This window comes from Mandrillus leucophaeus, unplaced genomic scaffold (genome assembly GCF_000951045.1).
Source record: "Mandrillus leucophaeus isolate KB7577 unplaced genomic scaffold, Mleu.le_1.0 Scaffold118, whole genome shotgun sequence".
NCBI classification, from domain to species: Eukaryota; Metazoa; Chordata; class Mammalia; order Primates; family Cercopithecidae; genus Mandrillus; species Mandrillus leucophaeus.
The window spans coordinates 652445-666291 of record NW_012100098.1 but is presented as its reverse complement, the minus strand read 5'-3'; the positions used below and the strand labels follow the sequence as shown (position 1 = coordinate 666291).

The following is a 13847-nucleotide window of genomic DNA, read 5'->3' as shown; positions in this document are numbered from 1 at the left end:
GAGGAAACAGTCATGAGTGGGCCCTAGCCTCCAGGATGTGGCTGTGGGCCCCCTCTGAGTCACAGGACAGCCAGGCTGGTGGGAGTGAGAGGCAGTCAGTAAACACAAGTCTCACCTCACCCCAGACACTGACACTCACGCCATCCCTCGCACACATTTACCAAGCTTGCTCTCTGGGCCAGGCTTTGTGCTGGGAGCTGGGGACAGGTGCACAGGGCCCAGGGCATACTCTCATGGAGCTCCCGGCTTGCTGCTTGAAGACAGCCTCCCTCCCACCCAGGCTCACAGTCCAGGCCCAGACAGAAGCCTGGGAGGCCACTTTGCCTCCACCAGCCCTCACAACTCTACCTTCAGACAAGACATGCAAGCTAAGACCTTCTTTCTGCAGCCCAGGGAGGAGCGGTTTCCTCCCCTCCTGTCCTCCACAGAGAGGAAGAGCTGCTGCACACTGCTATACTCATTACTGAGGGGCTCCATCTCTGGAGACTGTCACCTGCCCAGAGTCCCTCCCTGATGGCAGGACACAAAAGCAGAGGGGAAAGAAGGTTGCTGCCGCCAAAGGGAGGGGGCAAGACAGTGGATACTGCCAACCTAGCACCTACCGTGGGCCAGGCTGGGTGCTGAGCAATAAAAAAGTTACAGGAACAAAGGAGCCTCCAAAGGGTAGGGCTTTCTGAGCTAATTATCATCATTTTTACAGTCAGCATTTACTCAGCACATACTATGAGGCAGACAGTGGCCTGGGTACCATCCCTGCAATGGTATGTTGAGTCTCCACGATGGTGATGCTCCATCTGCCTCCCTCACGCTCCATTCTCCACCCTCCTCTGACCCTTGTGGGCTGCTCCCTGGCACTCTGGCTTCCAGTTGGGTTGACCAAAGGGAGACACCAGCAGGAGATCAGAGGGAGGAGAGAGGTCAGGTGCTTCTTCCCAGCTCCCTCCCTACTTCCAACTCCTTCAGACCACTGTCTGGGGTCATGGCTGCGTCTCCCCAAGATTACAGCTTCTGCCGCCTCACTGCTTCTCTTGACCTTCAGCTCTACATAAGGCGACCAGCCCATCCTGATTTTCTCAGGACTGCCCAGCTTTAGCTCTGCAAGTCCTCTCAGTCTTGGACACACTGAGAGGGTGGACCTCACTCTAGAGGTGGTAACAGCTTCCTCTCATTGCTGGTCCCTAGCCTCTCCATCCCTGTTCCCTCAGCCCTACCTACACCACTGTAAGTAATCCTTTCGTTAAAGTCAGTTTAGCCCTCTCAGGCCCTCACTTCCAAGATGACAAAGAAAAGAAGGAACAGCAATTACGCCCACGGCCACGTGCAGCCTATTCACTGCACAAACTCTACCTGACATGTGCCCGAGGGCAAGGCCATTAAGAAAGTCTTCATCTGAAAATGTGGTAGAGGCCACCACCGTCAGGGACATTTCCAAAGCGAGTGTCTTGGATGTCTGGGTGCTTCCCAGGCTGAATGTGAAACTGCATTACCATGTGAGGGGAGCCGCTCACAGCAGGCCAGGCAGGAAGCAGCCTTGTGAAGTCCAGAAGGACCCAACACCCATATCTCGATTCAGAATGGCAAGTGCTGCCCACAACCTCTGCCAAAGCCCTCGTAAGGGGCTGAATCCCTCAGCACTAAAGAAAGACTATCCTCTGGGAGGTGGGAGAAACGGAAATTATACTTTTTTTTTTTTTTTTTTCTGAGACGGAGTCTCCCTCTGTTGCCCAGGCTGGAGTGCAGTGGCCGGATCTCAGCTCACTGCAAGCTCCACCTCCCGGGTTCACGCCATTCTCCTGCCTCAGCCTCCCGAGTAGCTGGGACTACAGGCGCCTGCCACCTCGCCCGGCTAGTTTTCTGTATTTTTTAGTAGAGACGGGGTTTCACTGTGTTAGCCAGGATGGTCTCGATCTCCTGACCTCATGATCCGCCTGTCTCAGCCTCCCAAAGTGCTGGGATTACAGGCTTGAGCCACCGCCCCCGGCCTACTTTTTTAAAAAGTCAATTTAATTGAACTCCCTTGGATGAATTTCGTTTCCTTCTGGGATCCTAGTGGCACAGTCGCCACACAGCCCTGTGAGGTACATATTATTATTATTCTCTTTTTACAGATGAGGTAACTGAAGAGGTCAAGCCGCTTGATCAAGGTCACACCACTAGGAAACGGCAGAGCTGGGATTCAAGCCTAGGAGTTCTAGCCACATCCTCACCGGTTCCTGTCTCCTTCACACAAAGCTGAAAAGCCTTCTTGCATAATTTGGATGGAGAGATTCATGGATCTGAGGAAAGGCCTGCCCTCCCTCTAAAGCAAGGACAGGTGTAATGTGAACTCCTGCAGCCCAGACAGTGGAGTGTGAGGTTGAGCAAGGTCCCCCACCTGGGTCTGGAAAGCAAGAATGGGGAAAGAGCAACTGCACGCACCCGTGAGGCTGCTGGGGGTGGGTAGAAAAGGTGATCCTTCCAGCCCCTCCTGGCACCCCACCCGACTCCCACACTCCTGGCTTCCTGCAGAGTTTCCTGAAGGAGAGGAAGGAGGAGAAGTTTCCAACCTCATGTTCAGACTTGCCCAAAGATAAGATGAGAGCCAACAGATAAGGGGGTAGGGGCAGAGTTTGAGCCCCAAGTCTCCATCAGAACCCCCAGGCACAAGCTGAGCACATCCTCATCCTGGGTGCAGGAGTGCAGGCTAATTGAGAAGCTGAGTCCCTGACCAGAACCAGACAGACACAGAGCCCAGGACAGCAACAGGTGCAGCCAGACTGCCAGGGACAGGAAGGGCCCAGCAGGTTAAACATGAGAATTAGAGAATCTTCCCAGGAGGAGAAAAATTTGGTGCACAGTCAGGAATAAGGAAGGGGGCTGCCCGCAGTAAGAACTAGAACCTCTTAACACAGGCAATTGACGAGAAAGTGAGCTACAAGCACAGCTAAAACATCAGTGGAAGTATGAGAGATGGAGGGCACCCCGAGGAACACACTGGGGGGCTTGAAGGATCCCTTGATAGAGTGGCTGGGATGTGGAGTGAGATGCCAATAGGACCCGTTTGGACACACATATGCCACAGATTGCCTTCCAAGGAGAGGAGGCTGGGGAGCCACACAGCTTTTGTTTTGCTGGGTGAGGTGCGCAAGCACTTAGAGCATTCAGAACGGCAGGAGGGGAGACTTTATTGATTTTTGCAGCATCCGCTGTGGGCTGGCTTGGGCTGTGGGCAGTGGACACAGAGTTGGCCGTGCAGAGCCGGCTGATGGGGGGAGCAGGCCAAATGTGTTCAGGAAGGAGGTGGCTGCTGGCTCACTCAGTAGGTGATGGATGTCTTCAGACTCGACTCAACTGTCTTCTTCAGGATGGTGTGGCAGCTGGAGCCAGAGCTGGAGCCAGACACAGAGCAGGAACCCAAAACAGGGTCCTTTCCAGAGCCCAGGATAATGTTGGAGCCTCCAGTCACGATGCTGGTGCAGCAGGACCCAGAGCTGCTTTTCCCGCCACCAAGTCCACAAACGCTCCCCAAGCCTCCACCAACTCCTCCAGACACGACAGTGCTGCCTCCCACCGAGGCTGCCAAGAAATGCACCGGGTCAGAGCAGGGTCCTCGGCTCCCCGTGGGGATCCCATCCCCAAAGTCCCCTGATACTCACAGATAGTGACCTGGCTGGGGCACTCCCCAGACATCCTAGGGGAAAAAGGACAAGAGAGGGATGCGCTAAGAAATACTGCAAAGAATGCATCCCTACGAGCTTTTAAGCCCCTCAGAGCAGGCCACCCACCCTCTCAGCAGATAAAATCCACAGTCCCCAACTTAAAATATCTCTCTGCAGCGTCAGTTGCCCTTAGCGACTCGCAATGTCAGGAAATCTCTCGGAATCCTCTTTAGCAAGCAGCTCACTGTGTTGGCATCCCATCCTCCTCCCCCACCTCATATTCCCAGGTCCCTCCAAGCCTCCCTCACCTGCACTCCTCGCCCTCCAGCAGCCTGCGGTAGGTGGCAATCTCCACATCCAGGGAAAGCTTCGTGCTCATCAGCTCCTGGTACTTGCACAGCAGCTGGGCCAGGTTCTGCTTGGCCGTCCTCAGAGCAGCCTCCAGCTCGTGCACCTTGGCCTGAGCATCCTTGAGGGCCAGCTCCCCATGCTGCTCAGCGTCAGCGATGGCGGCCTGCAGGCTGGCGTTCTGGAAGCGGGGTAGAAATGAGTGAGAAAGTGTTTGTAAGTCCAACATAGCCTCTCAAAGCACCCGCTGTGGATATCACTTGAGGGCTGGGGTGGATCATAATCTCATGAGCTCAAAATTATACATGGCCATCTGTACCAACACCACCCCTGCAACAGGCTCCTCTCATTCTAAGGGAAGGTATTGCTTCCCTCACTTCCTTACCTCCTGCAGTAGGTTGAAGAGAATCCCCCAAAACTTTCATGTCCACCCAGGACCCCAGAATGTAATCTTATTGGAAGTAGGGTCTTTACAGATGTAATTAATTAAGGATCTCATAATCATATCATACCATATTTAGGGTGAGCCCTAAATCCAATGACTGGTGTCCTTATGAATAGAAGAGAGAACACAGAGACAGACACAGAGAGAAGAACTCATCAGAAGAGAGAGGCAGGGCTGGGTGTGGTGGCTCACGTCTGTAATCCCAGCACTTTAGGAGGCCAAGGCAGGCAGATTACAGGAGTTCGAGACCATCCTGGCTAACACAGTGAAACCCTGTCTCTACTAAAAATTTAAAAAAAAAAGAAAATAGCTGACCGTGGTGGCACGCACCTGTAGTCCCAGCTACTGGGGAGGCTGAGGCAGAAGAATTGCTTGAACCCAGGAGGCAGAGGTTGCAGTGAGCCAAGATCGTGCCACTGCACTCCAGCCTGGCAACAGAGCAAGACTCTGTCTCAAAAAAAAAGAAAAAAAAAAGAAAGAGGCAGAGATGGGAATGATGCAGCAATAAGACGAAAAATGCCAAGGAGCTCCTGGAGCCTGCAGAAGCTAGCAAGACCCAGGGAGGACTCCCACTGCACCTTCAGAGGAAGCACAGCCCTGCCAACACCTTGATTTCAGACTTCAAGGCTCCAGGACAGGGAGAGATTACATTTCTGTTGTTTTTAGCCACCCAATTTGTGGAGATTTGTCACGGCAGCCCTAGGACACTAGTACAACTCCTGTGCCACCTCCCCAAGTGCTCTTTCCCTATTTCTTCCCACCCCCAGCCCTCGGCACCTCTCCCAGGGTGCTTAGCGCTCTTCCTGTACCGTGGATCACCACCTACAAGGCTCCTCCTGAGGGCCACCAACGTTCTTTTTTTTTTTCAGACAGTCCCATTTCAAATACTTTGTCCTGTTGTCAGAGTACATCAAACCGTGTGCCTCAATTTTGGGTTTGAAAAACATAATCTCAGCCGGGTGTAGTGGCTCACACCTGTAATCCCAGCACTTTGGGAGGCTGAGGTGGGCAGATCACTAGGTCAGGAGATCAAGACCATCCTGGCTAACACAGTGAAACCCTGTCTCTACTAAAAATACAAAAAAAAAAAAAAAAAAAAAAAAAAATTAGCTGGACATGGTGGCACACGCCTGTAGTCCCAGCTACTCAGGAGGCTGAGACAGGAGAATCTCTTAAACCTGGGAGGTGGAGGTTGCAGTGAGCCAAGATCGCGCCACTGCACTCCAGCCTGGGTGACAGAGCAAGACTCCTTCTCAAAAAAAAGGAAGGAAAATATAATCCCTTTACTGACAATAGAAAGCTAGGGAAAGGATGAGATCCCTGTCTTTATCAGCCTTACAGTTGATTTACCCTCACATCTGACTCAGGAAAGAAGGAATTATCTAAAGTCTGTCATTATTAGATCCCCACTCTGTGGATAGAAACATAATCTCTACTCTACAGATGAAGAAACTGAGGCTCAGAAAGATGGGTGGCAGAACTGGGATCCTAACCCACTTGGGCCTGCGCAGGGGAGCCCAGTTAATCATGTTTGTGCAGGAAAAGCAGCAGGGGACAGTGCTATATCCCCAGGAGGGATTCTCCCAGGAAAGGCACGTTGCTGTGTGAGGAGCTGTGATTCCCAGGCCCAGGTACCCAGTACATACTCCATGCTGCCACTAGACTCTGAAGACCACATGCTTCAGAACCAGCTGGGCAACCTCATTTAAAAAGCAGGTTTCTGGGCCCCATCCTTAGAGATTCTGACTCCTCAGCTCTGCCAGGAGGCCAGGAATCTGGATCTTAACAGCCTCCCCAGAGGATTCCAAAGCAAGGGGTTCAAATTGGTTGGTGAAACATAGTGGCAGCAAATTGAGTAACAGGACTCATCACATTCCTCTCAGGCCCTGCCTCTCATTGCAAACAAGAGCCAGAAGGATGGTTTGGGATGAAGTGTGGGTTCTGGATACTCCAAGAACCCTCCCCAGAGGGCTTTGCTTGGGAGTCAAGGGACAGCATGTGACTTTCGAACCAAGCTGTAGTGCTTGAGGAAATGGCTTGACTCTGTGGTCTCTGCTCTCCATCCTCCATTGATCCCCAAATTGATCTTTTGGGTTTAGGAAATATGAGTGCAAGAATACTTCACAGTTTGAGAATTCATAACACTTCACGCCTAGAAGTGAGGTCTCCTCACTGCAGGAGGAGCAGGAAATGGCTTCCTTCCCCTTGCCAATCCCTTCCTCTACTTCTGACCATTGTAATGCATCTGCCTAAGGAGAAGTTAGCCCCATCCTGCCACCCACCTCACTTACTCTCTGAGGCCCTGGCTCCCAACTTCCCCCATAGGGCCCCAGGACCTTCAGTGTTTGACCTTAAAGTCCCTGCTGGGCTTGAGAAGTAAGAGTCAAAAGAAGAGATAAGAAAAGAGATGTGGGCTGGGCACAGTGGCTCACACCTGTAATCCCAGCACTTTGAGTGCTGAGTCCAGTGGATCACCTGATGTCAGGAGTTTGAGACCAGCCTGGTCAACATGGTGAAACCCTGTCTCTACTAAAAATACAAAAATTAACCGGGCATGGTGGTGGGCACCTGTAATCTCAGCTACTCGGGAGGCTGAGGCAGGAGAATTACTGGAACCCGGGAGGCAGAGGTTGCAGTGAGCTGAGATCATGCCATTGCATTCCAGCCCAGGCCAACAAGAGTGAAACTCCATTTCAAAAAAAAACAGAAAAGAAAGAAAAAGAAAAGAGATGAGGCTGGGTGCAGTGGTTCATGCCTGTAATCCCACCACTTTGAGAGGCCGAGGTGGGCATATCACTTGAGGTCAAGAGTTTGAGACCAGCCTGGCCAACATGGTGAAACGCCGTCTCTACTAAAAATACAAAAATTAGCCAAGCATGGTGGCACGTGCCTGTAATTCAAGCTACTCAGGAGGATGAGGCAGGAGAATCCCTTGAACCCGGAGGCAGAGGTTGCAGTGAGCCAAGATCACGCCACTGCACTCCAGCCTGGGCAACGGAGTAAGACTCTGTAGGAAAGAAAGAAGGAAAGAAAGAAACAAGAAAGAAAAAAAGAAAAGAAAGAGATAAGAAAAGAGAAAAGAGATGAATTAACCATCTCCCCAAAAGGTTGAAAGCAAGACGTACACCTGGACATAGGCTCCAATGCTGTCAGCCCCTCCCCAACACCAGGGGAGTGCAATGCAGTGGCACTATCCCACAGAAGCCAACATGCGGCTAGAAGTCACAACAGGAAGGCTGAATTCACCCTAAATGGGGCTTGAAGTTATCTTCTCCCCAAATTATCCAAAGCTCCAGCCAGTTATCAACGTCCTCGACACAAACCCACTGGCAACCCTAATGGAGAGACAGAAACTAGGAACTGGGGAGTGAGTTGAAGACACAAAGGCAATGAGAGGATGTTTGGGGGGCTCTGGGAATCTACCTGCTTCTCGAGGTTCTCAATCTGACTCTGCAGCCTCTGAATCTCTTGGTGCAGCCGAGAGATCTGGACTTTCGTTTCCTGCATCCTGTCCCCATGAAGCTGGGCAGACACCTGAAGCTCCTGGTACTGAGAGGGGAACAGAGGGGACACCATTAGTTGAGAGGACTGCCACCTTTGACCATCTCCCTATGTTTGGAATGCCACCTCTCACTTCTTTATTTGGAGTGTTTGTTAAACGCCTGTAGCCAGGACACAGTGGGATGTACTTCCAGAAGTCCAAGCTTATCTCCCACAGTTCCTCTGCATCACCTCCCTCCTGGAGGGGAAATGGCCCTGCCCACCCAGCCCCAGACCTTCAGGGAGGTAACTGGAACTGCCCCAATGGAATCTAGGTGGATGACCACCCTAGACTGTGGGCATGGAGACCTAGCCATTTCCAGCATGGTGCTGCCCTCCCGGGTCCCACCACCTTGGTCTGGTACAGGGCCTCAGCCTCAGCCTTGCTGGTCCGGGCGATCTCCTCGTACCGGGCGCGGACCTCAGTGATGATGCCGCTGAAGTCCAGGTAGCGGTTGTTGTCCATGGACAGTACCACAGACGTGTCGCTGACCTGGGTCTGGAGCTGGCCCAGCTCCTGCAGGGAAGACAGGTTCAGTGTCCACCCACCCCCAGCTCCCTCTCCCCTTGAAGCCTAGGATGATTGAGCAAGATGGCAAATTTCTGCTTACACGCCATGACCCCCATTCATCCCAGGTGGCATTGAGTATGCCCTGCTCACCATGGGACTTGATCTCCTCATTCAAAAATGAGGGCCATAGGAGGTGGTCTCTGAGGTCTCTTGCAGCTTGGACATTAATGGAAAATGACCTGCAAGGCCCGAAATCACCCAGCCCCCTTCACTCCTCAGGCTTCATTTTTTTCTTCTTCTTCTTCTTCTTTTTTCTTTCTTTCTTCTTCTTCTTTTTTTTTTTTTTTTTTTTTTTTTGAGATGGAGTCTTACTCTGTTGCCCAGGCTGAAGTGCAGTGGCATGATCTCAGCTCACTGTAACCTCCGCCTTCCAGGTTCAAGCCATTCTTCTGCCTCAGCCTCCCTAGCAGCTGGGATTACAAGCACTTGCCACAAAGTCTGGCTAATTTTTGTGTTTTTTGTAGAGACAGCATTTCGCCAGGCTAGTCTCGAACTCCTGACCTCAGGTGATCCACCTGCCTCAGCCTCCCAAAATGCTGGGATTGTAGGCACGAGCCACTGTGCCCAGCCATCTTCAGACCTCTTATCACATTCCTCTCTCTCTTGCTCCTACAACTCTGGCCACACTGGCCTTCCTGCATTTCCTCAGACAGCACACTCCCACTGTGGGCTGCAGCCACTGCCTGGAATCCCGGAAACCCCCCTGCGTGGTAACCTTTCTCACCTCCTCCAAATCTTTGCTCAGATTTTATCTCCTAAATAAGGCCTACCCTGGCCACATGATTTGAAATTGGCACCTGCCCCATGTTCCCAATCCTCCTTTCCCTGTGCTCATTTTCCTTTTTTCCATTGTGTTTATAACCTCCTAGCATACTGTATAATTTCCTTATTTACTAAGTCTGTTGCTTATTGTCTGTCTCCCAATAGAAAGCAAACTTAGCCGGGCGCGGTGGCTCATGCCTGTAATCCCAGCACTTTGGGAGGCCAAGGCGGGTGGATCACGAGGTCAGGAGTTCAAGACCAGCCTAGCTAAGATGGTGAAACCCCATCTCTACTAAAAATACAAAAATTAGCCGGCTGTGGTGGCAGGCGCCTGTAACCCCACCTACTCGGGAGACTGAGGCAGACAATTGCTTGAACCCGGGAGGCAGAGGTTGCAGTGAGCTGAGATCATACCACAACACTCCAGCCTGGGTGACTGAGCAAGACTCCATCTCAAAAAAAAAAGCAATCTTTTTGTCTGTAGTGATTTTTGTCTGGTTATTCATTGATGTATCCCCAGGACCTAGCGATTCACATAGTAAGTTTTTAGTAATTGGTTGTCAAGTGACTGAATGACCCAGAATCTAAGCCACCCTAACAGACTTCCCCTCTGGCCACTCTCCCCATGGCCACAGGGAGCCTGCCCACCCTGTCCCCTCTCTTGGCTCCCGCCTGCCCTTTGGTTGAGCCTCACTTCTTCATTCAGATGCTTCAAGAAGCAGATGTATTCTCTCAGAGTCTCCAGCTTGCCCTCCAACTCCATCTTGCTCAGGAAAACCTCATCCGCATCCTAGACACAGCGGGAGAGAAACCTTGCAGCCCCCTCTTCTCCTTTGGGGATCCTACTCTGGCTCAGGAATACTGTTCATGCACTGCTCGACACCCATCCACCATGCCTCCCAAGTCCCCCTCCTTCCTCCTCCAGCCCCACCCTGTCCTGCTCTCTCCTTTGCCCAACATTGACCCAACATAGCCTTCAGGAAGTCTTCCCTGATTAATCACAACCAGTTCTGCTTCTTCCTCTCCCTCTCCACCCTCTCCTGCTGTGACATCAGAGCTCGTCAAGCAGTCCTTCAGTCAGATCTTGTCTTGGGGTCCCTGTGTCTAGGCAGATGTCCCATTTCCCCAGGGGACTCCTGCAGGCAGAGCGATAACCTGTCCTAAATCAGGACCTCTCACCCTTTCCCTCCCAGCCTAGGACTAGGCTCCGTGTACAGTGGGTGCTCAGGACGTAAGTGGAGCACTGGCCCCCACCCTCACCTTCTTGAGGACCACAAAGTCATTCTCAAGTGTGGCGCGCCTGTGGGCCTCCTCCTCATACCTGCCAAATAAGTAGAGAAGGACGCAGTTCGAGGCTCCACGGTCAGAGCTCATGCCCCCACTTCCAAGCATGACTTTCCTGAAAAGGACTCCTTGCCTGAGAATGCCCCCAAACAGGACAACAAGCAGCCCTTCTCTCCTTTCCCGCCACGTCCTGGCTATGTACCTGTGCCACTCTTTCAGCCCATGTCCCTTTGATGACGACAGTCACATTGTTTCAGTTTATAAGGCATATTAGAATACCTTTTCCCACTTGCTACTCACACCCATCACTGGGGCAGACAGTTTGGGTTTTATCAGAGAGATTAGACTATTTGACCAAGACCCCACAGATGACTAGGTAGACAAAACAGAGCCAACCCAGGTCTCCTGACCCCAATCCTGGGCTCCTTCCAGAACCTGCCCTCCTCCGCCTCATATCCCATCATCCCAACAGGTCTGGGAGGCCGGAAGGGCAGGTGACATTTCCCAAGTTTACAGAAGGGAAACCAAGTCTGGGAGAGATGAGATGCCTTGCCCAGGCCGCACAGCTACCCCTCACTCACAGTCGCCCCCACCCAAGCCCCCTATTAGTCCAGGGCTCTCTCCACTCCACCAGGTGACCTAGGCGTGCAGCCCAGAACCACAACCCATCTGTGAATTGTGTCACAGGCCTGGGGACGGCTCCACTAAATTGATTCCCTCCCCTCCTTGGGAGGAATCAATTTCAGTCAATTCAGAGAACATCTGAATCACTTTAGCCCACAGCCTGCTGAACAGGAATTTCTCAAGAAAAAAAAAAAAAGCCACTGGGGCATTGTTTAAATAAGCCCTTCCCAGCCTTGACCGGAAACACGGGCCCTTGTAACTGGGGCATGTAGGACACTGGTCTCCTCGCCTTTCCTCCGAGGTTCTCCAGACCTGGGTGGGGGCTGCGGGACACCTCCTTTACCTGTAGCAGGTGGGCACCTGAGAGCCTGGGGAATGGGGATGCGGAGGGGTAGAGGGGAGGCCAGTCATGTGCCTCTGGGTGCTCAGTATGTGGGACACCTCCTGACTGTCAGACCCAATCTGAGTCCTCCCAGACCCCGCCCACATAGCATGGGGAAATTTCAGTGTGCCTACTTGAACTTATACTCCTCCTCCTGGTCCCGGCAGGCCTTCAACTCAGCGTCCAGAGCCCCTCGTTCTCCCTGGAGCTGCTGCAGCTGCTTCCTGAGCTGATCCAGGCAGGCCTCAAAGACAGGCTCCAGACCCTGCTGGCTGCCACTCAACCCCTGTTGCTGCAGCAGGTGCCACTTGGTCTCCAGGACCTTGTTCTGCTGCTCCAGGAACCGCACCTGCAGCAGAAGCAGAGGATCCCTGAGGCTCCCGTGGGACTCCCTGTGCACAGCCTCTGGAAAGTAAAGCCTGTGGGACCCTCCCATCAGCCCCACCTTTCCGCTGTGTCCCTGCCCAACCTGGCCAGGGGGAGCCTCATGACCTTCCATGACACTCTGAACACACCAAAAGACTGGACAGACTAATGGGGCAAGGTCTTCTCCCCTGCTGGTTGGCCGTTCTCTGTCCCTGAGCCCCAGTCATGGAACAACAGGGCCTCCGCATAGCCAGAGAGTCCAGTTAGTCCACAGGAGGGACTTCCTTGCTGCAGAAGTTATTAGAAAAGTGGTAGAAGGAGGACAAACTTCCCATTCCCAAGTCCATCAAGAGCAGCTCCTCTAAGGGAAGCACAGAGACAGGGGCTTGGCTGAGCTGACCCTCACCTTGTCAATGAAGGAAGCAAACTGGTTGTTGAGGGTCCTGATCTCCTGGGTCTCCTGCGTCCGCACCACCTGGAACTGGGGGTCGATCTCAATCTTCAGTGGGGTCAGCAGATTCTGGTTAATGGTCACTTCTTGGATGCCCCCCGGAGGGCACAGGGAGAGCCCAGGCCCAGCACTCCACTCCCCAAACTGCACCCCCAGCCTTCCCCCTGACCCCCAGGTACTCCCACGAGAGCCTCCCAGGCACCCCCCAAAGGAATTAAGGCTCCTGCTGCTGAAGCCTCCCCTGCTGCAGCCCCTTGAGCGAGCAGAACAGGCTGAGCGAGAGCTGAAGCCCCTCTGGGCCCGGCATGGGGAGAGAGACATGGCAGAGACAGACAGTCACGCAGCTGCAGACGGACAGACAGATTGTCAAGGTGTGTGAGTTTCTGCCCTGGGGCCCCAGCACGAGACTTTTATCCACTCCCGTACCTGGGCTGGGCCTTGGAGAGCAAGATGCTCTTGATCTGACTGTGTCTGTCACTTGGCTCCAGTTGACTTATTCTGACGTGCCTGGAGAATAAGTGTCTAGCACGTGCAGAGCCAAGGGAGAAGGAAACCCAGACCCTGCCCTCGGAGCTCCCAGGTTGTTGGAGAAAGAGGCATGCCCAAAGGTGAGGAAGCAGGCAGGAGACCAGGATGTCAGTACTGAGGGACAGGGAGGGATGGCCAGAGCAAAGTCACTGAGGCCACTCAGGGAAGGCTTCCTGGGGCAGATAGGGAAGCAGCGGGGAGGTTGAAGAGGAAAGAAAGCTAGAAGGGGTTCAGAGGAAGCATCAGAGTGCCCTGGATTCTCAAGGGAGAATCTGCCTCAAGGAGTTGGAGAGGAACGCACTTGCAGTGCCACAAAGTGAGGAGGTGTTATTGCCATCGTTGGCTAAAAGACACTCCAAGATTTGGAAATGAAACAGAAAAACAGGGTTTCCAAGTCCTTCCTCTTGCCCAACCCAGCAATCATCCATGAGGCACCACCCACTGAAACCAGGCATCTCCATCCAGGATCTCATGGACAGTTCGTTTCTGACCCAGCCTATGGCTCTGCTCCTTCCACAAGCACTCAGGGCCAGGCCCATCCACCTGCCATCAGGCTCTGCTTCCTCAGGTTACAAATCAGAGCCACCCAGCCTCCAAAATGAAATGTGCATTTAGGGCCAGGCACAGTGGCTCATGCCTGTCATCCCAACACTTTGGAAGGCTGAGGTGGGTGGATCACTGGAGGTCAGGAGTTTGAGACCAGCCTGTCCAACATGGCGAAACCCCACCTCTACTAAAAATACAAAAATTGGCCAGGTGTGGTGGTACACACCTGTAATCCCAGCTACATAGGAAGCTGAGGCAGGAGAATTGCTTGAACCCAGGAGGCAGAGGTAGAGCAGTGAGTCAAGATTGCGCCACTGCACTCCAGCCTGGGCAACAGAGTGAGACTCCATCTCAAAAAGAAA

The 13847-nt window shown here is 52.9% G+C and overlaps 1 protein-coding gene across 2 annotated transcripts; it reads right to left on the bottom strand.

Moving 5' to 3' along the window:
* Positions 1-1992: 1992 nt before the first annotated feature.
* Positions 1993-13259, bottom strand: KRT78 (keratin 78, type II). Of its 2 annotated transcripts, none has more exons than XM_012001900.1 (9): positions 12367-13259; positions 11729-11943; positions 10565-10625; positions 9999-10094; positions 8324-8488; positions 7855-7980; positions 3947-4167; positions 3636-3670; positions 1993-3555 (listed from the first exon to the last, which is right to left on the bottom strand). In XM_012001900.1, exons 1-9 carry the CDS (start codon positions 12730-12732, stop codon positions 3296-3298), a joined length of 1545 nt encoding a protein of 514 aa, XP_011857290.1. In that variant the 5' UTR covers positions 12733-13259; the 3' UTR covers positions 1993-3295. The 2 variants fall into 2 exon arrangements, with proteins under 2 accessions (XP_011857290.1, XP_011857297.1); XM_012001907.1 differs by lacking the exon at positions 12367-13259 and adding an exon at positions 12040-12099.
* Between the last annotated feature and the right edge of the window lie 588 nt (positions 13260-13847).

What these genes read in the sequence shown, in the direction of transcription:
- KRT78 (XM_012001900.1), bottom strand. Translation starts at nt 12,732, where the DNA reads ATGTCTCTCTCCCCATGCCGGGCCCAGAGGGGCTTCAGCTCTCGCTCA. An exon ending in ACTTTGTGGTCCTCAAGAAG is followed by an intron (nt 10,095 to 10,564) that starts GTGAGGGTGGGG and finishes CGCTGTGTCTAG; the next exon opens with GATGCGGATGAGGTTTTCCT. An exon ending in CTGGAGGGCGAGGAGTGCAG is followed by an intron (nt 3,671 to 3,946) that starts GTGAGGGAGGCT and finishes TTTTTCCCCTAG; the next exon opens with GATGTCTGGGGAGTGCCCCA.